Source organism: Daucus carota, chromosome 3 (assembly GCF_001625215.2).
Source record: "Daucus carota subsp. sativus chromosome 3, DH1 v3.0, whole genome shotgun sequence".
Classification (NCBI taxonomy): Eukaryota; Viridiplantae; Streptophyta; class Magnoliopsida; order Apiales; family Apiaceae; genus Daucus; species Daucus carota.
Window position 1 is genome coordinate 62,695,084 of NC_030383.2, and position 24,756 is coordinate 62,719,839.

General features: G+C 32.0%; 2 protein-coding genes and 1 long non-coding RNA gene across 3 annotated transcripts; all 3 read right to left on the reverse strand.

The window, feature by feature from the left end:
- Nucleotides 1–1,120: 1,120 nt before the first annotated feature.
- On the reverse strand, nt 1,121–4,898 carry LOC108211671 (MDIS1-interacting receptor like kinase 2). Its single transcript, XM_017383331.2, has 2 exons — nt 1,678–4,898; nt 1,121–1,598 (listed from the first exon to the last, which is right to left on the reverse strand). The coding sequence occupies exons 1-2, from the start codon at nt 4,871–4,873 to the stop codon at nt 1,306–1,308; spliced, it is 3,489 nt and encodes a 1,162-aa protein (XP_017238820.1). The 5' UTR covers nt 4,874–4,898; the 3' UTR covers nt 1,121–1,305.
- Nucleotides 4,899–8,175: 3,277 nt separating this feature from the next.
- On the reverse strand, nt 8,176–9,318 carry LOC108213881 (uncharacterized). The gene is made up of 2 exons (XR_001805393.2): nt 9,121–9,318; nt 8,176–8,688 (listed from the first exon to the last, which is right to left on the reverse strand). It is a non-coding gene; the product is annotated as an uncharacterized LOC108213881 (long non-coding RNA).
- A 3,594-nt stretch (nt 9,319–12,912) lies between these two features.
- Nucleotides 12,913–16,986, reverse strand: LOC108213283 (MDIS1-interacting receptor like kinase 2-like). The gene is made up of 2 exons (XM_017385062.2): nt 13,826–16,986; nt 12,913–13,360 (listed from the first exon to the last, which is right to left on the reverse strand). Exons 1-2 carry the CDS (start codon nt 16,971–16,973, stop codon nt 13,038–13,040), a joined length of 3,471 nt encoding a protein of 1,156 aa, XP_017240551.1. The 5' UTR covers nt 16,974–16,986; the 3' UTR covers nt 12,913–13,037.
- Between the last annotated feature and the right edge of the window lie 7,770 nt (nt 16,987–24,756).

Below are 24,756 nucleotides of genomic sequence, written 5' to 3' on the forward strand. Positions count from 1 at the left end.
GTGTAATAAGTCGAAAGTGACTTAAAATAAGAAATAAGCCAGAAGTCGAATTAAAATTAAAAAATTATATAGTTTGAGATATATTTTTTTGAGTGACTTAATTCTTTTACAACTTTGTTTATAAAAGTTACGCGTAAGTCATAAATTACGTATAAATAAATGTTATTTTTATTATTATATTTTCAATAACTCATAAATAATTAATAAGTAAAATAATTCAAAGGACATTTCTCTTTTTCTTTTATAATGGAGGCGCTAGCTAGTTAGCATTGAACTGAAAATTCTGATGAGCTTAGACTACGTTAGTACATTACTGCCTTCTGTAATGTTGGCTTCTTTACTCATTCGAATATAGATAGTTTCAAAAGAGGTCTTGCAATTCTCTTTTGAGATGATCTTGTATTTTACTCTTACATAGGTGATCATCTTTTGCCGGATACGATTAAGTTACCGTCTTAGGGACTGTTTGGGGTTGCTGTTGCAGACAGCAACAGCAGCTTTTTGCTGAAAAGCAGGTGAAAAACTGTTTGGTAAATCAAAAAGCAGCTTTTCCGAACAGCAGCTTTTAGCTAAAAAGCTGCTGTTAGAAAAAGCAGGTCCTCCCATGCTTTTGGAAAAATCTGCTTTTCAGCTTTTGCAGAATGCTGTTACAGATTTCATTATAAAACCTCACCAAAAACATTATTATTTTTATATTATAACTCAAAATAAGTAAATATCAAAAAATTACCAAACAGTTATCTGATTTCTACAACAACACTTATTTTACCAGCACTTTTTCTGACAGCACATCAATTTTTAACAGCACTACCAAACAAACCCTTAGTCATATACGAGGAGTAAGAGCATTTTCATCAACATCTAAAATATCTTAATTTTGTAAAAAAATGCCTTATATATTATATTTTGGATTAGATGGAGTCATAAAAAAATATTATTTGTGATATCTTATTATTGTTGTCATATTGCATTAATTACACATGGATATAATCAAGTTTTCATCCATTTTACTAGATTTTCATAGTTATTTGCTTAATAATTTACAAAAATTATGTGAGTTAATGATAACTAACTCTTTGGATATAATATAAAAGTTGTATTGAACAAATAAGAGGACAAATATTATAAGACATTTTATTTTAACAAACAAAACTATTAAAATTGAAATTAGGAAGGAGTACTAACTTAAAAACACACTAAACAACACCCTTTCTAACCAACACCACCAAAACTCAACATGGTTTTTTTTTTTTTTTGGACAGAAAACTCAACATGGTTTAAGCAAACGGAAACTGAATGGTGCATTTAAATCTGAGCTCCTGATAACTTCTGGGCCACAAAACGCATAGTAGGTCTTGCCCCAGGTGCGGATTGTGTACATGCTAGCGCTGCACTAACAACAAGTTTCACTTGCTCTGCTATTCTGTTGGTTGGAGGGGGAAGTCGTTTGTCTAGTGCATCCTTAGCTGCTAACTCTGGATCACTGGACAAAGTCGAAAGGAGCTCCCCAGGGTGTCTTCCCATCATTACCTCCAACGCCACGACTCCAAAGCTATAAACGTCTGATTTAACTGTGACTAGCATACTCAAGGAGAGTTCTGCACATGAAAAAATGTAATTAGATATAGTACAGATAACGTGTTTATGCACACATGAAAATGAGATGAAAAAATGTACCTGGTGCCATGTAGCCATAAGACCCTGCAGCATTAGTCCAGTTTGATGAGTCTGTGCCCAACAATCTTGCAGTGCCAAAATCTGAGAGCCGCGGTTCCAGTTCTGACTCGAGCAAGATGTTATTCAGTGTTACATCTCTATGCACAATAGGCGGAGAACAATCATGATGCAGGTAAGATAATGCATGAGCCAATCCAGTAACAATTTTCACTCTTGCATCCCAACTCATGTTAGCCCCCTCATCACTATACAACAACTTTCCCAGGCTACCTTTCTCGACAAATTCATATGCCAAGTATAGCCAATTATCCCTGGAACAGAATCCATGGAGTTTAATAATATTACGGTGCCTGACTTCTGTCAGTGTTCTAATCTCATTCTCAAAGCTCCGTCGATTATTTGTTGTAGCATCGCCAAAGTCTGTTATATCAAGTCTTTTAACCGCTATAATCACACCATTAAACAAGTTTGCCTTGTACACAGTTCCAAATCCTCCTCTTCCAATGCAGTACCTTTCACCAAAATTTTCCGTGGCCTTAACAATATCTCCAAATGTAAATTTACATTTTCTTTCCCATATCAGTGACTCGAGTTTCTTGGAACTTCTCTTGATTTTCTTATGATGCATAAAATTTCCAACAATAATAATCCCGAGAAGGAAGAGGCTGACCACTGCAACAATGACACCAATGATGACTTTCTTACTGGAATTGGATTTTTTGGATGACTTCAAAGACTTTGACCAACACAAGGGAAATCCTTTTGCATTTCCACACAAGAGTGAGTTTCCAGTGAAATTTTTTGCCGCATTTTCTTGGAAGAAGGGTATGGGGCCAGACAAGTTATTGTAAGAAAGATCAATAGTTTGCAAACTTGACAGGCCTTTAGATAGTGAAGAAGAAATTCTACCTGATAGCTGATTATTTGAAAGATTTAAATTCTCCAAAACCTTCAGTTTTCCCAAGTTAGAAGGGATGGTGCCTGAAAGGGAATTGCTACTCAGGTCTAAATTAATATTCAACTGACGTAAGTTGCCAAGTTCAGACGGTATCTTTTCTGAAAAACTGTTCTGTCTCAAGCTCAAGCTCAACAAGCTCTCACAATTCCCAAGCTCTTTTGGTATGCTTCCCTTCATCATGTTTTTCGACAAATCAAGATGTGTGAGCTTCGACAGTTTGCCTAGACTCTTAGGTATGTTCCCAGTCAACAGGTTATTGCTCAAGTTGAGTTTCAGCATAAGGACACTATTTCCAAGTTCAGATGGAATTTCCCCTGTCAACTGATTTGAATCCAGTTTCAGAGCTTGCAAATTCTTTAAATTTCCAAGCTCAGTTGGGACTGCACCAGAAATTTTGTTCCGTGACATCTCTATGTTTGCAAGACTTTCACAATTTCCCCACTGGGATGAGAGTTCACCTGTAAACTTATTTCCACTCATAGAAATGTAAACAAGATTTGGATGAACACCAAATGCTTCAGAAACATTTCCAGAGAACTGGTTTTCATCGAGGCGGACTCTGCTCAGTTTGGAGCACTTCCTCAGGCACATTGGCAAAGACCCTGAAAAGTTATTTTCATTCACTAGAAACCTTTCAAGGGCCAAACCACTGCATAGTCCTTCTGGCAATGCCCCGGAGAACTTGTTTTCGGAAAGACTGACGGTGGACAAATTGAGAATATTTTTCCCCAAGCCCTCTGGAATACTGCCAGTAAATCTGTTGGAATGAAGAAAAAGTGACTTCAAGCTTCCTAAATTAACAAGTGAATCAGGCAGCGCTCCAAAAAATTGGTTACTTTGGAGATCAAGTAATTCAAGCAGTGCTAAGTTTCCGATCTCAGGAGGAATAGTTCCACTAAGATTGTTGAACTGCAACTGCAGGACTACCAATTTTGTGAGGTTCCCTATTGTTGCTGGAATGGAACCTTCCAGTTGGTTTCCTGACAAGTCTAATTCAAGAAGCTTTGTCAAATTTCCAATCTCTTGCGGAACTGGTCCAGTGAGCCTATTCTGAAACAGATAGAGATCCGTGAGATTTGATAACGTACCAATTTCAGGAGGAATATTGCCAGAGAAGGTATTGTTCTCTATGTAAAGTGAAGTTAGCTCAGACCAGTTGCTGATGGTACGAGGCGATAGCTCACCCGACAGAGAATTATCTGCTAGGTGTAGTACAGAAATATGTTCAAGATTTTGAAAAGACAGAGGCAGAGGTCCAGTAAGCAAATTCCCTGCTAAAGCCAAAATTTTGAGCTTGGTGCAAAATCCAAGCTCATCAGGAATACTAGAGTTCAAAGAGTTATATCTGAGATCAAGTGTTTGGAGCTGCCCAAGTTGACCTATAGAAAAAGGAACATGCCCTCCAAATGAGTTGTTGTACAATTCAAGAACTAGAAGATTATGTAAAAGGCCTATTTCATCAGGAATAATTCCTGAGAATGAATTACTTCCAATGCGAAGTTCTTTTATCTTGGAAAGCTTTGAAATATTTCTAGGCAGTGAACCTTCAAAAAAATTGAAAGAAAGATTGAGGATCTCAAGATTAGGCAAATGCAGAAACACTGATTCGGGTATGGAACCTGTCAACTTATTAAGCGATAAATCAAGAAAAGTTAATTTCCTACAATTTACCACAAAAGATGGGAATTCTGAAACAAGCTCATTGTAGTATAAGTTGAGGTGTGTCAGAAGTGGCATGTTCGAAAACATGTACCACTTTGCATTTTCCATGTAGTTTGATCCCAGGTCTAGATACTGTAACTTCTGAAGATGACTAATTTGGTAAGGAATGCTCCCACTCAAATAGTTGTCGCGAAAGTTCAAGTACTGAAGTTGTTTCAGATTTCCAATCTCTACTGGTATGACATCCGAAAAGAGGTTGCTGCTCATGTTCAAGGAAGTGAGGCTTGAAAATGCAGAAAAGTCGAAGTGAGTAAGTGTTCCATTGAGATTTTGACTGGAAAGGTTGAGCTTAGAAACTGCTCCTGCAGCATTACAGGTAATGCCAGTCCAGTTACAGAGATTTTTGAGGTTTTTTATGGACCATGAACTGAGAGAAGCAGATGGTTGTAAAGTGTTTTTCCATTTGACAAGAGCTTCTGCCTCTGTTCTTGGTGATGATGTTATATTTTGTGCAAGTGCAGTGATGAAAAGAAGATGAAATTGAAGAAAAACAAGAAGTTTCAGAAAATTTCCCATTCCTTTGTGTATTAGTGTTTAGGAGCCAACATTATACCGGATTTATAGCGGTGCATGTGTGTACACAGACACGTTTAGGTTGTACTTGGTTGTTGGGTGAATGATTCGGCAAGAAATGAAATGAAAAATAAATTATGTTATGCTTAGTTATTACTAAATTAATTCAATTTGAGATGGAATACTGTTATCCTAATTTTTTTTAAATCTCATTATAACAATTTTACACTAACTTAAATTTCTTTTAAAACTTTCCTCCTATCTAAACTAGTTTCAAGTAATTTTACTAATTGCATCTCATTCTTTCCAACCAAACACAACTGTTAATTACTTATTCTAGCTTTGTAATAATTGTGGAAGGGCTAAATGACTTCATTAAATAACTGAAATTGATTTACAAAACTATTGGCGATAATTTAAAAAGTATGTTTATAGGATCTTTTTATATTAACAACTATTTTTTATTTAGACATATTAATGGTGATTTTTGTGCATTAAAGATCATCATTATTGTATAAAAAAATTGAAATCAATAAAAATGCATCATCTACCTAAAAGATGGTTGTTAGCCTACTATGCACGCACTTGAAAATCTGATATTTATATTATCAATTAGCAATTGATATTATCATGATAAAAGTTTGTTAGTAAGTCATGATACTATTTGGTATATGTATTAATATTTTAAATTGTTATAAATAGAATTTATCACTTTATATGTTAATAATTGACAGACAAATATAGCTCTCTATAGGAACTTGGCTATAATTATAGAAAACAGGCATGGTTGGAGATGCTCTAACCTCCCTATCATTTTATACATTTTATAAATGATATAACATTATTATATATAGAGCGAAAGAATTGGTTTACAAATCATCCGATGGTGAGTTTTATTATAATTTAAATTAAACAAAGCATCAAAGATTGTAACTAGCTAGGAAACCGCAAAGTTAGGGAGAATTCCATTCTTAATTCAGAAAAGAAATACAGTAAAAAGCGAAAATTATATAAAGAATATATAGAAAGATAGACCGAGAAAACCTGAAAGCACGTTGACTCGATATTTTTAATCTCAAGATTCTGTAAAACAGATTTGGCGCGGGACAAGTCATGTTCTAAAAGAAACCAAATGGCGCGGGGACAAGTCATGTGAGAATTTTATCCAGAAAGCTCTAAAGCAGAATTATTGTGGAAATTTTGGTCTACACAAAAGCATTGTGTAATTATTAGAAATTCTACGATGATTAATGACTAACAATTATGAGTCAACAAATCGTACTAGCTGGGAAATTGTCAGCTGTGAATGTGCAAGCTTAAAATAAAGCATTTGCTGCTTAGGAGAAATAAATATAATATTTCTCAAACACTGGAATATCTCTGCGCTGTATGATTATTTTCAATATATAATATTTTATTATTTATATTTTAATTTTATTACTTTTGTATATTTTTGTGTAGTATTATAATTATGACTTAGTGAGTCTGCACAAAAAATAATCACAAGCTATGGCCTTAGAACTGACCCATATTTCTGGAAAGATTTAATTACAAAACGTATTTCCCTTTAATTCAGATAAATTATAGTTTATTATACATCTGAATTTTATAGAATTGCAAAATAGATCTCTTGACATGTTTTAGTGACACACCTTGAATCATTTTGGTCGATTTTTGTCTACCTATCAATGTGAAATTTAAAAAGGTGAAATTAATAGATTTAATTTTTCTATTGTACTCTTTTAATTCAACCTAATGATCGGTCAGAATAGACGAAAAATGGGTCAAAAGAGTTCAACATATAAAATTTAGGTAAAAAAGATTAATTAGACCAAAATTACGAGATGTGTTTTGAAAATAACTGTTTTCGAAATAACATAACCAACTGTAGAGAGGAAAACCGACCATCTTCATATTTTTTGACATGCCTCAACCTATATATCTTATGATGAACTCATTTCGAAATTCCTATCTTATGTAACTAATTCTTGCGTGGAACTCAAATTTATTTGAGTTGTAACCGGATCACGTATCTTATAATGAGTTTTTAAGAATTCTTATCTTATGTAACCAGTTCTAGATGGAAACCTAAATTTACTTAATTTCTAACAGGATCCTCGCGAAATCATTAGCTATTTGGCTAAACTTGAAATCCTCGATATTGGTGATATTCTTTTCAAAACAATATTCACAATGGGTTTGTCTAGTGTGTGCTCATTGTCACGTGCTAAGCATTAAATCTATGAAATTGGAGGGTTTTGATTGGTGTGATTATTGTAAATGCAGGGTCCACCATTATTAAAGAAACTAAGCCAATAGAAACCATTCAATTGCATCAATTTTGATGCTTATTGTGTAACCATGAGCACATCATAAAAAAATCGATTCACAAAATACATCTAATTTCTCCAAGCTAATAGAAGTTTAATTGGGAAATGATAAATTTACGGGAGGCCAATTCATAAATTCATGGGAGACCAATTTCTAAATTTTATTTAGTAAATAAAAAAAATTCTCAACAGTTCAATTCCAAGAGAGATTGTGAAGTATTTTTTTTTAAAAGTGGAATTATACAAATTCAATAATGAAAGAAATATAACATCCAAAAAAATAATAGAGTCAGAACAAATATAAAACTGATTGTGAATTTAAATTAGAATTATGCTCTGAACAGTTGTTTAGATCCACGAAAAACATATACCCCCTCCGTCCCACTATATTTTTTTCATCGTAGAACGTAATCTCAACACGCATTTTAAAACTCTTATTAAGTATAGTTTCATAACTTATTTGATTATTTTTTTTTCAAATAGAAATTCAATGTTTAGACTTTTATTTAGAAAAAAAAATATATAAACAGAAGCCTTAAAATGTGCGTCGTCATCCATCCCCGAGCATAAAGAATCTGGTGGGAGTACCTTTGTGATATTTATGGAGTAATTAGCATTTTGCACCTCTTATTTGATTTGATCTGAAATATAAAACTATGTTTGTTTACATGTTTTAGTTTTTAACTCACTTCATTTTACATGTGCATTTGACTAATTTTTTTTGAAATTGACTTTACTTTTAGTATGAAAAAGGGTAGAATAGTGTTTAAGCGTGTTTCCACGCTCACGGCCCGGCTGACCTTTTAAAATACTAGATCATACAGGGTTAAGAAGAAAAAGAGGACAAATTTTGCACAATCGAGAGTTGTGGATTGCAAAGTGATATATAGGTTGGGATAATCTTCTCCGACACTGATTTTAATTTGAGATCATCTTCTTCAAATTTGTGACGCCAGAATGGTTAGTCTTGACTAATAAGATAGAAACAGCTTTTTCATCAAGCAGGTTTGGAACCCTACACCCTGTACAAAGGACGTCTCCCTTCAAAAACTTCATTTGGTCTTTATATCGTGTTATCGAAGACCTCGTTTCAAAAAAATACGTCGCCATGAAAGTTATACCGAGAGTAACTAATAATCGGCCCAGAACATTCCACCAATACAACCAACAAATCAAACCATACAACTAACGATTGACTGATACAATATAGTTAAATTTTGCTAACATACTGATCGAGTGAGTACCATGTAAGCTAATAGTATACATAGATATATGCTGTGGGAATCGACAGTATTTGAACTTAATTCTTATAACAAATATTCCCTGTGCCAAGCCTGGCCTAGAGGGGTTAATTATGTATTGGATCCGGGGCACGTCTCGGTTTAAGTTTAAACTCGGATCTTGGATCGGACATTTCTCTCAGTTTAAACCGTTCAAAGTTTACGGGAGCCCCGTGAAGCGGTACAGCGAGTTCTCGATTTCTCGAATCTGCAAGTACAATTTACAAAACCGAGTTAAAAAAGAATCTAATATATTCACAATTAGTACAATTCCTAATACATTCTCGCAATATAATTATGTAGGTTAAGTGATATAAATTTACTCGAACTAATGCTTAATAACAAATAAAATATTTAATGAGGCCGTTTGAGTTAGTTTCAAAGAAGTGACTTCTTGCTTATAATAAAGAAGTGGGGTAGATGTGAGAAATAAATAAGTTAATAAAGTGTATGGAAAAAAAGCAGAAGCTGTGAAAGAGAAGCTAGCATTCTCAACTTTTTAAAAATGCTTCTACTTATTTACACAAACGAGTTAAGAGAAGCAGAAGCCAGAAGCACCTTCTGCTTTTACGAAACAAACAGACTCAATATCTGTTAATTGAAATTAAAGTAGAAAAGGGAAGAGAAGCAAGAAATTAACCTGCATGAGTTGAAATCATGATGATGATAATTAGGACAGAATAAATAGATCTCGCCAAAGAGGAGGAAGCCATATAGGATTCTCTATTTCTCTCTGACCGTGTTAGGGTTCGCCAATCTTCAAAACCTTAAATTTATTTCGTTCAGGTAACTCCATATTATAATATCCTAATATGCTAATATGAATAGGCTAATATGAATGAACAGCAGCCATTATAGACTTTAATGCTCCTAAGAACATACCGAAGGTTCGCTAAAGCGAAATATGACCCCATTGAGGATATTTTCAGAATTAAAAGGAGAACTTTTGAAGTTAGTAAAATAACTAGCTAGCACCTCACTTTTGACTAGATAAATTATATTTCAATTAAAATAATTGAGTAAGTTGCGAGGACCACAAATGAAAATACAATTCTTATATACTTTTATGAACTAATTTATACTGTTTTGGGAATAAATTTTGAGATATTCAGTATTTTTCTTACAAATTATATTTCACAAACATAATTTTAGGTTAATTTCAGGTTATATTCTATATAAAGTTTGATGTCTTATTCAATTTTGTTGAAATTTTCAAGAATAATGACCTTAATATTGATTAGTTATATTTTATGTGAAGTTGAAGAGATATCAGAATTTTAAATTTTTACTATATAATATAAGAAATTTATAAAATATATCTGGCCGGAAATTGTACAGTATTGTAACTTTGGCTTAAATCTTAAATTCATGTGTTCATGAACTTTGAAGTGACTATTATATAAACGTGGGTTTACATAAGCCTAGTGTAAAAGCAATAATAAAGTCAAAGCATTTGTTAATCCTCTTTTGTTTCTTCTACTCCCTCCGTCCCATTCATTTCTTTACACTTTCTTTTTTGGATGTCCCAGTCAATTCTTTACATTTCAAAACTTACCAAAATTAGTCAATGGGTCCCACCACTTCTCCACTTTTCTTTCCTTTTCACACTACTTTTACTCCACTATCTTCTTTTTATACATTAAAAATCAATGGGTCACACCACTTTACCCACTTTTCTTCCTTTTTTCCACTACTTTATGCATATTCCTTGACCTCCGTGCCCAACCCATTTGATAAGAAATGGGTGGGACGGAGGGAGTATTATTCATCATCTTCATTTAGTAATCTTGGTCAACAGAGCTAGTTACTTGTTTAGACAGAAGATCAATCAAAACAAGAATATTGAATAGTACTCCCTCCGTCTCAATTTATAGGTCCATTTTGAAAAAAAAATTTGTCCCAAAACACATGTCCCTCTCTTGTTTCAATACAAATTTATCTACATATTAATTGTGATTTTTTTGAAACTCAACATTATTTTCATTTCTCAATGCACTAATCCCTATATTTATTGTGATTTTTTTGAAACTCAACTATATTCTTACTTATCAATGCACTAATTAATGATACACGAGATAAGATTCTATCTAACCAACTTTTTTCTTAATATGCGTGTTTATTCCAAAATGGACCTATAAATTGAGACGGAGGGAGTACTACCTTTCACTGAAATAATTAACAATCTGAACCAGACTTTGAATGTCTATTATCTTAATTAAGGCAGTGAAAAGTTGTAGTACAATCAAATTCCAAGAGAACTCCCATAAATAGATCCCTTTTTATATTCAAATAACAGCAGCATATATATACTTAGAAGCACCTTTTCTACTATAATTAAAGATTTTACCATCCCCTTCAATATGTAGGATTTGCAATTCAAACATTTGCTGTAGTTACTCTTCGAATAATTGATTTATCAATAAATCCATTAGGGTTCCTAAATCAATGAATATGAGGATATGTAAAATATTAACATAAAGTAAATTTCATTAAGAAATAGTTTATCAGCCTCTTAAAGTAAAAATAAATGTATGAGAATATATGTGTGTGTCTATGAAATAATTAATAAATAACAATCAATAAATCTCTATGAGAATATAGTTTCATTTGATCATTTATATATAAGTTTATTGTCAAATACACGTGTAAATATACAATTTTCAGTAATGGTCCATGGACAGGAAATTAGATGAATAGATAATTTAAATTACCATCACATATTAATGGATTCATTTTCTCATATGACCAAACACAAATTAAGCTAAGTGGAATGTATGGAACTGATAACATAACGGCCGTTTAGGTAAACTTTTAAAAATATTTTTTGGATAAAGACTTCTAAATAATTAAATTGTTTAGGAAAAAATTAGAAGTCTTGAAACAATATTTAATTAACATTCTCAGTTTTTTATAAATACTTCTTATTTTTTATAAAAAAAAAAGTTCTTAAGCACTGCCAGCCAGACTGGCACGAAAATTCTGTGTTTCTTTGATTACAATCCAGTCCTTTTGCTTTACTAATGATTGCTTTACTAGTGCTCTATAAAGAAAGATGGAAAAGGAAGAATGAAAGTAACTTGAATGCAAAACGAATTATTGTGGACACATTATGACCTAGCTAGAGAAGCAACAAATAAGTTTTCTTGTGGGAAAATTTTTAATCTAACTCCTAGGAATTAATCCCGTACTCTAATTCCTCTAATATTTTCAATATTTTTGTTGGGAATTTACAGTCTATTTTGTTTCTGCTTAGGTTATTTGACTACTTAACTTTTCCGTTTTATATATACTAGACGATAGTCAAATTTCGAGAAGCCACAATGCACCCAAATAAAATATATGCACAGAAATAAAGCTGAGTCATTCAAACCAATTATTCTCTACGTAATTTAGATGTCTCTTTGCATTTCGGGAAGTCAAATTGATTAAATCTTGATCAATTATAAAAAAATATTTATTTATTATTTTGGAAAATAGAAAGTTACATAATGAAATAAACTAGATTTACTTTTTGATGATAATTTTTTTATTTTTTTTTCAAATATAATATATATATATATATATATATATATATATATATATAAATTTTAGTCAATGTGTCGTCAATTTGACTAGTCAAAAGTCAAAAGGGACATGTACATTCAGACGGAGGTCTTCCCTCCCAATTTATTTGTGTTGTTTGACTTTTTTGTCAAATCGACCAAATTTTGACTGAAATTTTACATATATAAAATAATTAGAAAAAATTATGAAAAATATATTACTAGAATCTACATCTATTCTACTTTAAAATGTATTTTTTTTTTCAATTTTGAAGATTCATGTATGAATAATTACTAATTATCAGCCAGATCAATTTGACCACAAAAAGTCAAGACAGATATATAAATTATATTGGGGGTACTAAACAAAGATCGGCAAGCCCTACCTTCTGAACCTAGCTTGTCACTGCTACTAAGTGCATAGCTTGGTTTACTCTGCAAAAAATCAAATCAGAAACTATGAACCACTGTCGTAACAATTTTTTATCAGTATCTACAACTGCAACTACAAAAACAAAAATTATTCGATTATACTCTGAACTGTTATTTTATTTATATAAAATATTAATATTTTATTTTTACAATTTAAAATATTTACTTATTTTAAACATTCCAGCCAATGACTGCGTGATGGTAGGAGTCCGGTAGTGACGGCAAGTGGAGAGAAGACGTATACACTGGTAGTAATTGACCTAAAGTAATCCAAAATATTATATCTTTAACATTCAACAAGTTGTTATCGAAAACAATACTAACGTTACTCGGATATTACAGAATATAGTATAGGGTTTGTCTAGAGTGTATTTATGGGCACATGCTAAGTATCAAATTCTATAAATTTGGTGGATTTTATGATTGGTGCGGTGGTTGAATCTGTTGGCGGTCCATCATTATAAAGAATCAAAATCACTCAAACTTATAAATTTTAGTGCTTAACATGTGCCAATGAGGCACCATAGGAAAACCGTACAATATAAAGACATTAGACTTTGCTTTAAATGACCAATTAACCCTTTTAGGTTTCAGGAGCATATGTACTGACTTCCACATGAGTTTTTCTTGATAGTTCTTGCGCCACAGAATGCATGGTAGGTCTCGACTCTGGTGTGGAATGTGTACATGCTAGCGCTGCACTGATAACAACTTTCACAACCTCTTCTGTTCTCTCTGTCGGCGGTGGAAGTCGTTGATCAAGCACATCCTTCAGAGCTAAGTCAGAATTTCCGGACAAAGTTGAAAGGAACTCCCCAGGGTGTCTTCCCATGAATATCTCCAATGTCACAACTCCAAAGCTATAAACATCTGATTTAGCCGTCACTAGCATACTCAAGGCAAGTTCTCCACATAAAAAAAACAAACATACATGTTAGTAACAGATGTACAGAGAATTATTAAATGTACCACATTAAGAACACATGATAAAGGATAATGAAATTTAATTAAGAGTAAACTTCAGAGTTGTGGCCAAACTTTACACCGATTTCCAAAAAGTTGGCCAGAGTTCCAAATTCTCAGAAAGGTGGGCCAAATTTTGGCTCTGCTTTTTAAAAGTGTGGCTCCCGTAAAACAGGAGCCACACTTTTAAAAGTGGAGCCAAAGTTTGGCCACCTTTGTGAGATTTTGGAACTCATTTTTACCCCTCTGCCGGTTACTCCCGTTAGTGACATTTAACGGGAGCCACATTTTTAAAAAGCGGAGCCAAAGTTTGGCAACCTTTCTAAGAATTTGGAACTCTAGCCAATTTGAAAATCGGTGTAAATTTTGGCCACAACTTTGAAGTTTACTCGTAAAATAATTAAGTACCTGGCGCCATGTAGCCATATGACCCTGCAACATTAGTCCAGTTTGAGGATTCGGTACTTAAAAATCTTGCGGTGCCAAAATCCGAGAGCCTTGGCTCCAGATCTGGCTCGAGCAAGATATTATTCAGTGATATATCTCTATGCACAATAGTAGGAGAGCAATCATGATGCAAGTAAGAAAGTGCATGAGCCAATCCTTTAACAATTCTTACCCTTGTGTCCCAACTTAATTCAGAAGGCCCTCCATCACTGTACAACAATGTCCCTAAGCTGCCTCTCTCGACAAATTTATATATTAAGTAAAGGGAATTGTCCTTGGAACAGAATCCATGAAGTTTGATGATATTCCGGTGCCTGACTTCGGTCAAGGTTCGTATCTCGTTTTCAAAGCTCCATCGATTATTTGCCAAAACATCACTGGAGTCTGTTATATTGAGCCTTTTAACTGCTACAATCTCACCATTAAACAACTTGGCCTTGTATACAGTTCCGAATCCTCCTCTTCCAATGCAGTACCTTTCACTAAAATCTTCAGTGGCTGTAATAATATCTTCAAATGTAAATTTTCCTTCTCTTTCCCAAATCAGTGACATAATTTGTCCTGAAATGAATGTCTCTAAATCCCTTTTCTTGATTTTCATATGTCTCCTTAAACATCCAAAAGTAACAATCCAGAAAACTACGAGGCTGCCCACTGCAACAAAGATACCGATGAGAATTTTTTTACTGGACTTGGATGACTTCAGAGGCGTAGACAGACAACGAGACAATCCTTTTGCATCACCACACAGAAGGGAGTTCCCAATGAAATATTTTGCAACTTTTCGTTGGAACGAGGGTATAGGGCCAGACAAGTTATTGTAGGAAAAATCAATCGTTTCCAGACTAAACATATCAGCAGAGAGTGAAGAAAAAATACTACCCGAGAGTTGATTATGTGAGAGATTCAAATCCATCAAAACCTTCAATTTCCCCAAGTTAGAAGGAATGGTCCCTGAAAGTGAATTGCTACTCAGGTCCAAATTAATTTGCAACTGACGCAAATTTCCAAGTTCTGAGGGTATCTCTTTTGAAAAACTGTTCTGACTCAAGCTCAAGCTTAATAAGCTTTCACAATTCCCAAGCTCTTTTGGTATTCTTCCATTCATGTTGTTTGTAGACAAATCAAGATGGTTGAGCTTTGTTAATTTGCCTAAACTCCGAGGGATGTTTCCAGTCAAATAATTATTACTCAAGTTGAGTTTCAACAACAGGACTAAGTTTCCCAGTTCCTTTGGAATCTCACCTGTCAACTCATTCGAATCCAGCTCTAAAGCTTGTAATTTTTTTAAGTTTCCAAGCTCCGCTGGTACTAGGCCTGAAAGTCTGTTTTTAGAAATCTCTATGTTTGTAAGACTTTCACACTTACCCCACTGGGATGAGAGTTCACCCATAAAGTTATTGCCACTTAGAGAGATAAAAACAAGATTCGGGTGAAAACCAAATGCTTCAGAAATATTTCCAGAGAACTGGTTGTCCTCGAGACGGACTCTACTCAATTTAGAGCAGTTTCTTAAGCAAATCGGCAAAGCCCCAGAAAAATTGTTTCCAATTACTGTAAATAATTCGAGGGCCAAGCCACTGCACAATCCCTCTGGCACCGCACCAGAGAAGCTGTTGTATGACAAGTCAACAACAGATAAAAAGGAAGTATTTTTTCCTAAGTTCGTCGGAATGCTGCCATGAAATCTGTTGGTGAACAAAGAAAGTGTCTGCAAGTTACTCAAATTAGTAATGGAATCTGGAACCTCTCCATACATTTGGTTATGGCTGAGATCAAGAATTTCAAGCAGTGGTAAGTTACCAATCTCAAGTGGAATGGTTCCGCTAAGATTATTGTTAAACAGATGTAAGAGTGTCAATTTGGTCAGGTTCCCTATTGTTGATGGAATTGAATCTTCAAGATGGTTTCCTGACAAGTCTAATTCCAGAAGCTCATTCAACTTACCAATCTCTCTGGGAATTGGTCCTTTGAGTTTATTATTGAATAGATAAAGGTATGTGAGACTCGACAACGTACCAATTTCAGCAGGAATATTACCAGTGATGGCATTTTTTTCTAGGTACAGATTTGTTAACAAAGACCAGTTGCCGATGAAATGTGGTGAGAGCTCACCAGACAGCAAATTATCTGACAGGACTAGTACAGAAATTTGTGTAAGATTTGAAAAGGACCAAGGCAAAGGCCCAGTGAGCGAATTGGTAGCTAAAGCCAAGAAACTGAGCTTGGTGCAAAACCCAAGCTCAGGAGGAATAGTAGAGTTCAAATAATTTTCTCGGAGATCAAGTGACTGAAGATCTCTAAGTTGACCTATAGAAGAAGGAATCTTTCCTGTAAATGAGTTGTTATACAATTCAAGAACTTGAAGATTATATAGAAGACCCAGACTATAAGGAAGAGACCCTGATAACTTATTTCTTCCGAAATAAAGTTCTTTTACCTTGGAAAGCTTGGAAACATTTTCTGGCAATGGCCCTTCAAAAAAATTATCATTAAGCAGGACGGATTCAAGATTAGATAAACGAAACACTGAATCAGGAATGCGTCCTGTCAACAAATTAATCGACAGATCAAGGTAAGTTAAGTTGACATACTGATCCAACAGGGACCAGCTTAGATTATCTAAGTAGTTTGAGCCCAAGCTAAAATGTTCTAGTTTATGAAGTTGGCCAATTTGGTAAGGAATGGTACCGTTAAGACTGTTATTGAAAAAGCTCAAGTACTGAAGCTGTGTTAAATTTCCGATTCCTACAGGAATACTACTTGAAAAAAGATTGTTGCTCAAGTCCAAGGAAGTGAGGTTTGGAAATGAAGAGAACCTGAAGTGAGCAAGTGTGCCGTAGTGTTCTTGATAGGAAATGTTGAGCTTCGAGATTGTTCCTGCACCACAAGTAATGCCAGTCCAGTTACAAAGGTCGTCGAGATTGTCTAGGGACCATGAATTGAGAGAATCAGATGGTAGTAAGCTGCTCTTCCATTTGACGAGAGCTTCTGCCTCAGTTCTTGGTGATGATGTTATTTTTTGTGGAAGTATAAAAATGAAGAGAACATGAAATAGTAGTAAAACATAAGGATTGCGCAGTGTTCCCATTCCTATGTATGTTTTCATATTTGTGAGTTTGTTTCTGTGTTCTTTGTGGGAAGCTAATAATATATCATGGAATTTATATATACTTAGTGTTAGGCAGGGTTGTTGATGAACCGAACCAAACCGAGATTTGTTGACGAACCGAACCAAGCCAAGGTTTGACCGAACAATCTTAATAATTTATTGTGGCAAACCAAGCGAACCAAGCAATAGATACAGAACATGTGTTCGAGTTTGAAATCAAGAAACTTAGAGGCGCTGGCAACATGCTAGCTCGACTCGAACTCATTTTCTTAACCAACACATTTTAATGTTCGAGCTTGAACTCCGTTCTAAACGAACTAAACAGAACTCTATTGAGCCGAATTCAAACTTGTTCGCGAAAATTTCAATTCATAAACAGACGTAACACTAGTGTACAGTGTACTTGATATTGTCCTATATCCTATATATTTAAATTAATATTAATTACCCGACCAAATCGCCAACGCCTTCTGTTTGAAATATCCTCATATTTGTGATATTTTGGATTCAAAGTATCAATCGACGGCCGGAGAACTTTTTTTTCCTCATCAAATGTATATATTTGTTTTGTGTTATACGTGCATAATGTTAAATGTGATAGGCAATATATTCGCTTTCATAACCCATCATTCCATAATCGTGAATTTAATTAAATGTGTAGTCAGTGGCGGATCTAAAGTTTACGTCATGGGGACATGGGTCCCCAGTCAATTCTCAGCCCATACTCGTATATATATCATTAGATTTAGTTAGTGTTAGTTGGCCATTACCTCTATTAATATTAATACTGAGAATATATTATGTAAGTATTTTTATTAAATCCCAGCCAATTAAGAACAATCAAAATTATAGTTGGATTAATTCATAATAACCTATCAAAGCCCATCAATAATGTGGTTGGATTAATTTATAATAAGGTGAAACAACATATGTATAAGCCATTTTTCATCGTATCATAATTGTCTTTAAAAAAATTTTGTTAATTATTATGTCCCCTATAAAATTCATTCATGGGTTCGCCACTGTGTATAGTGCATATTGTAAAAAAAAATTGTTAATTATTATGCCCGTATAAAATTCTTTCATGGGTTTGCCACTGTGTATAGTGCATATTGTTGAAATGTGGCATGCATGTATACCACAATAATTCATAATTCATTAGATCTCAAGTCAAGAGTTGGGACCAAAGGACCCGTACATACCAGGCTGACTTCATAGTCAGTCGTGCTCATCATTGTATAGGAGCAATTTCTTAAGCCCACTCCTTTCAAAATCAAAAGGAAATTCTACCCAATAGCTTCTTATGAATGATGTGAAGCCATGACTTTTAACTTTTAAGGATCACTAGAGTTTGTTAAACCAGCGGACTTGGACCGAGTTGTATTAATTCCAGTCACTCTCCGTTTGCGTTAAATGTAATCTTGAAACTTTGATAACATTAGTAGTCCATTTTGATTTTGATACCAAATCAAACAAGTTCAAAATCTTTAAACAGACCAATTATAGTTTGAATGAGGTTTGAAGTATTCTTTTTTTGATTCAGGTTTGCAGTTCCTCAGTTCATTTCAAGATTTAGACTTTACAAACATTAATTTTTTTGATTTTCAAATTTTCTGAATTTGACAGATCATTGTAGCTATTATCTCTGTCAACATTTTATTAATTAATTGCAGACCATTCCTAGAACGAATTATGTTCACCATGTGTTATCGGGAAGAGGCACCATGAGGTCAAATTCTGATCGCTTCTTGTTACCGGAAAGAAGAAACACCATTCTAATTAATACAATCGAAATTAATTTCGACCGTATGTGGTCGAACATATATATTTTCCGATTGGGTTTCTAATTTCCACTAGCTTATATTCAACCACCTCTTTTGGGTCGAAAATAACCGTTAACGGCAGAAAATAGCTATTTTCGATTAGAATCTGAGTCGAAAAATAACCGCTTTTATTATAGTGCGGGAAGAGACACCATTCTAGAGGTTGAATTTCAGCCACTTTTTGTTACTCGAAATGAGGTATAGTCGTAGGAATATTATCTCTATATTAGTGCAGCAAGATTTCTACTTTAACATTTAAAAGAATTTCACCAAGTTTAAGTTGTGTTTTTTTTTTTATGTCACTAGATGTGTAAAACCTGATCCACTGCATAACTATGGTTTTTGAATCATTCTTTCCTTGAGTTTGATTTAAACAGACCAATAGTCCAATTTAACATTTATGCATTCTGCCGAACAGTTGATGTATAATTCAAAGTCATATTCATAATAGTTTGACATTGATAAAGCCCTAATGGAAATGGACAAAGGAAATTGCAAATCTAAATCGTGGAAAGAACTGGTTACACCTCTTTCACCCTATTGGTCTGTTTAGATATTTGAACACAATAAACACGCAAGAGACAAGTATTAAATGAACGGTTCTTCTATGGTGCCTGTGAGCACACAATAAATACTAACTAGTTGATAACCCGTGCCAAGCACGGGTTTAAATAAAATTTTAAAATTTTTATTTATTAAAAGAATAATGTCTTTTTTTAATTACATCATCATATTTTTATTATACCTATTTAAACTATTGTTTCTAAATGATATTTAAATTATTGTTATTTAATATAAGACTTTCTATATATTAAAATTTGATCATACTTTAAATTTATTTCATAATAATATGAGTCACTGTTCTATTGAGTCCACAAAATAAGAGTATTGGCGTCCAAAATTATTTAAACATATTCTACTCGTTTCAATTTTAATTTTTTTAGTCTACAATATTTGTAAACATCTTACAATTTGCAGGTTATGTTCCACAATATAATCGTTGCAATCAAAAGATAAAACAATTATATTATAAATCACTAAACACTATATATGTTTTAAAATATAACTCATAAGTAGAATAATGATATTAATGATTTTTAATGTTGAAAGATGTTAATGATTATTGATAATTATATATTTAAAACTACTTAAAGATGGTAAATTATATATATAATTTGAATAATTAAAGATATTATTTATGATTAAACTAAAAGATTATGACCGGTACATACTGCGGATTAAATGCGGACTCTATGGAACTTAACTCTAACAGTATGTTTTATTTTAGTAAAATTACTATGTTGTTTGATGATTTTTAAATTGTGAAAATAATATTCAAAATCAACACATATAAGTTCGTTTATAGCATCTTTAATCTCGAACAAAAATTCAAATTTTTAAGTCGCAATTATTTTATTCATTTAATAGGCAAACATTATATATAATTCTAGTTGGAGTTTTTGCAAATCTAACTGTTGTTGTAGTTGTTTAATAAATTGATATTGTAGTTTGCCAAAATTAATTAACTTTCCAAAAGTAATTTGATATCAAATATTTTGACATATGTCTAGAGTTTCGGTTCTTTTATTTTATGTTGCAATATGGATAATGACTTCATTTTCTTTGAGTTTCTATTTATCAAGTCAGTGTTAACACCACATTATTCGTCTTTATCGCAATTTTCTGAAAAACACTGAATGATAATAATAATTATTATTAAAAAATATATGACCAAGTTTTTTGGTACTTTGGTATCAATATTGAATCTTATTTATTTTAATTCTGATATATGATAGAAATTTAATAGATCTGTTTCGTAAATTAAATTGTATGAGTTTTAAAAGTTAAAACGAATATTTGACGTATGTCTACAGTTTCGGTTCTTTTATTATATGTTGCAATATGAACAATGACTTCATTTTTTTGGAGTTTACATTTGTCAAGTCAGTGTTACCACCGCCTTATTGGTGTTTATCGCAATCTTCTTAAAAACACTGAATGATAATAATATTTATTATTAAAAAATATATGATCAAATTTTTTGGTACTTTGGTATCAATATTGAATCTTGTTTATTTTAATTCTGAAACATGATAGAAGGTTTATAAATTTATTTCGTAAATTAAATTGTATGAGTTTTAAAATTTAAAACGAATAATTTCGTTGACATTATTATTCTATTAATAGGATATTATATTAACATCAATATAAACTCCTTATTTATTTGAACTCTGAAACATGATAAAGATTTATAGAGTTGTTCTGTATATTAAATTATTTGAGTTTTAAAAAATTAAAACAAATAATTTTGTTGGTAATATATTTTTATTAGTGAGAGAATTATTATAACATAAAATCCTGTCAAATATAGAATTTTTTTGATAATAGTAATAATTTTTAAATAAAAAATAATATGATGATAGTCAAATTTTGATATGAATTTTATAGAACTGTTTCATAAGTTAAATTGTTAGCGATTTAACTATGTGGATAGGATAAATGTTATATTACAAAATCCTAAACACCATATAAGTCTTTTTATAGTAGTATAATAATCTTAACCAATATTCAAATTTTTAATAATAAAATCCGAATCAATATAGAAGTCTTTTCATAATTATATAATAATAATTATAAAACTCTAAAAATGTATAATAATAAGTATAAAATCCTAACAATATGAAAATCTTTTCATAATTCTATAATGATTATTGTTATTAAATAAAAAATTTATATAACATTGTCCTAATCAATATTGAAGTTTTTAATAATAAAATTCTAATCAATACAGAAGTCTTTCACTGTCCTAATGAATATTGAAGTCTTTAATAATAAAATTATATTCAATATAGAATTCTTAAAATCTTAATGAATATGAAAGTGACCAAATTTTGGTACTTTGGGTACCGATGTTCCACTGAAAAGTGGTTTCGCTTATTAATAAAAAGTTTTAATAATAAAATTCTAATCAATACAAAAGTCTTTCACTGTCCTAATGAATATTGAGGTCTTTAATAATAAAATTATATTCAATATAGAATTCTTAAAATCCTAATGAATATGAAAGTGACCAAATTTTGGTACTTTGGGTACCGATGTTCCACTGAAAAGTGGTTTCGCTTATTAATAAAAGGTTTTAATAATAAAATTCTAATCAATACAGAAGTCTTTCACTGTCCTAATGAATATTGAGGTCTTTAATAATAAAATTATATTCAATATAGAATTCTTAAAATCCTAATGAATATGAAAGTGACCAAATTTTGGTACTTTGGGTACCGATGTTCCACTGAAAAGTGGTTTCGCTTATTAATAAAGGGTATTGATTCTCATGAATTTCGGGCATTTTTATTGGTCGTCTAATCATGAATATGGATAGCCCTCTACATTCACACCAACACCGCCAATAAAAATATATCAAACTGATCAAATTTAGTGTTTGTTGTGTGTCCTTGGAGACACATTAGAAAAACTATTAAAAAAAAGGTCAAGCAAATTAATATTGATCATTTAACTGGGGTCGAACTAGAGATGCACAAAAAATCTGTTCAGGCTGGATCCAAACCGGGCCAAAAAAATCCTGATTTTTTAAAAACAGATCGGGTCCGGGGTTTTTTGAAAATACTAGGCCTGTTATACTTATAAAAGTTCCGTATTTTTTTAAAAATCTGGATAAAATCCGGATTTTTTAAAAATATTAAGCCTATTTTAGACTCTCGGACCGGGCTGGACCAGATCAGATTTTTTTTTCAGATAGAGTTTTTAAGATTTTTTCCAGATGGGATTTCAGATTTCAGAGTTTCTGCACATCTCTAGGTCAAACTCCCAAGTCTTAGATACTCGTTCAAACTGACAGCTTGTGCTGTATGTAAGTTATTATAGTACTATATAATAAAACCCTGGCGTTTAAGAAACCTGTACATGGCCTCCTCCTCTCGGGCAAGTATTGTTTATTTGACTCTCATCATCATGATCTTCATCTCGCTGTTGGTTTTAACTCATGCAGGTTCGTATACCTTTATCTTGCACTCGACATTGAGTCTTGAAATCTAATGAGCTTTTATTTGACATGTATACTCCCTCTGTCCCACTCATTTTTGTACTTTTTTTTACTGCTCGACATATATTTTAATGCTCCTATAAAATTTGGCATCAGACCATTATTATAGCTGTTTTTAGTTAAGTTATTTGTGTTTTATTTTCCAGATGAACGCAGAATGTTATTAACACGTGGCAAGCCAAGATCTTTAGCAGGGCCTAAATTGAAACCCCGGCTGCCTGGTCATGCGCCGATGATCTCTAATTATAATCCTGGGGCTCATGGCTAAATTAGAGTCTCTCTTGGCTGGTATTGATGGCTTGAATATATAATTTTTGTTGTTTCTGCATCTCTCTTCAACTTTGCTGTATTACTAATGGCCCCAGAAACTTGTAAACGCAGACTTTTTGACAATTTATGAAAAGAAAATCTTCGAATTTTTGTGTATTTGAAATTATTTAATAAATGATTGATATATTAACTAATTAGTGGAGGACTTATATTATCTCTTTTCTCGAATTCCGAATTCATTCTTAAAAGAAATAAATATCTACACATTTTACTAGGGCCGTGCCTAGATTTTAGGTGCCCTGTGCAAAATTAAAAATATATGCCCCAACAACAAAAAAATAATAGTAATTATGTAAAATTATAATAAATAATCATTTTTTTATTTTGATATAATTATAAAAAAAATAAAAAACTGGAAAAACAAGTACAAAAATAGTAAGATATAATAATCATAAATAATATAATCATACAAAAACTAATTTAAATGTAAAATTTATTAAATTTTGATATAAAACTTTAACTAACTGATTAATTAATTCTAATTTAACTTTTTCATTGAATATATAAACATTCAATAGAAATCTAATTTAAAATAAATTAGATATCCAAAATGGAATTATTAAAAATAATATAATGTACACGAAAACTAGTGTTGACCGTTGTATTTAATTATTAAAATTAGTAGTCCAAATTACTAATCAAATAGATTAATATTCTTATTACATATTTTTCTTATTAATTTTATTTAAAAAAATTATAAATTACTTTTTCATTTCATTTTTTTTGAAAGATAAATTACTTTTTCATTAAAACTAATATAATACTTTTTAATTTTGCTAAGATAATATTTTTATAAAACAATAAATCTATACTATACTATAATAAGCCAACATGGGTATAATTTGTAGTCTAAGGTTTTAGTTATATTTTTTGGTTTGGTACTCTCCTTTTGGTACTACAAGTCTACAAATGTGGAGTCTATTCCATTATCATATAATATTTCATTAAAAAAATTATAATGATGTTATAAATAAAATTATAAATATACAATTTTGAATATCTTCTTTTAACAAGAACCTTCATATAACTCTTTTTAACTTTAACGTGTTATATCTCAATATAAACACGAACCATTATATAACTCTTTCCAACTCTCATCTTAAAAGTTATTGTTGTCAAAAAACCAAAATTACAAAATTATGTTGAAATTCGATTGATTTACTAAATCTTTCAAAGGTATTACACGATCAGCTATATTCAAAAAAGATTTGAATTTTCTGTTTTTTTTTTAATTTTTAAATCTACGTTACTAAATTCGGATAAAATGTACTAAAATGTACTAAAATCCTGTGTGCACGTATTAGGGTTTGTCCATTTTCAAGTAATCGGGTGAAAATATAGTCAGTTGAATTATATAATTTAATTAAAATTCAATCCGTTAATACTAAAATACTAATAAAATGATGTTATAATTTAAATTATAAATAATAAATTACGAACTATATACCCGCCCGTGCTTTGCACGGGTTAAAGGCTAGTACATATAAATCTACAATACATGTGCCCCTCAAAATTATGGGTCCTGTTCCGTCGAACAAATCGCACACCCTCAGGCACGGCCCTGCCT

Excerpts from the sequence above, each read along its gene's own strand:
- LOC108211671 (XM_017383331.2), bottom strand. The coding sequence starts at position 4,873 with ATGGGAAATTTTCTGAAACTTCTTGTTTTTCTTCAATTTCATCTTCTT. Across the intron at positions 1,599-1,677 it reads TTATGGCTACATGGCACCAG|AACTCTCCTTGAGTATGCTA; the intron begins GTACATTTTTTC and ends TTTCATGTGCAG.
- LOC108213283 (XM_017385062.2), bottom strand. The coding sequence starts at position 16,973 with ATGAAAACATACATAGGAATGGGAACACTGCGCAATCCTTATGTTTTA. Across the intron at positions 13,361-13,825 it reads ATATGGCTACATGGCGCCAG|AACTTGCCTTGAGTATGCTA; the intron begins GTACTTAATTAT and ends TTTTATGTGGAG.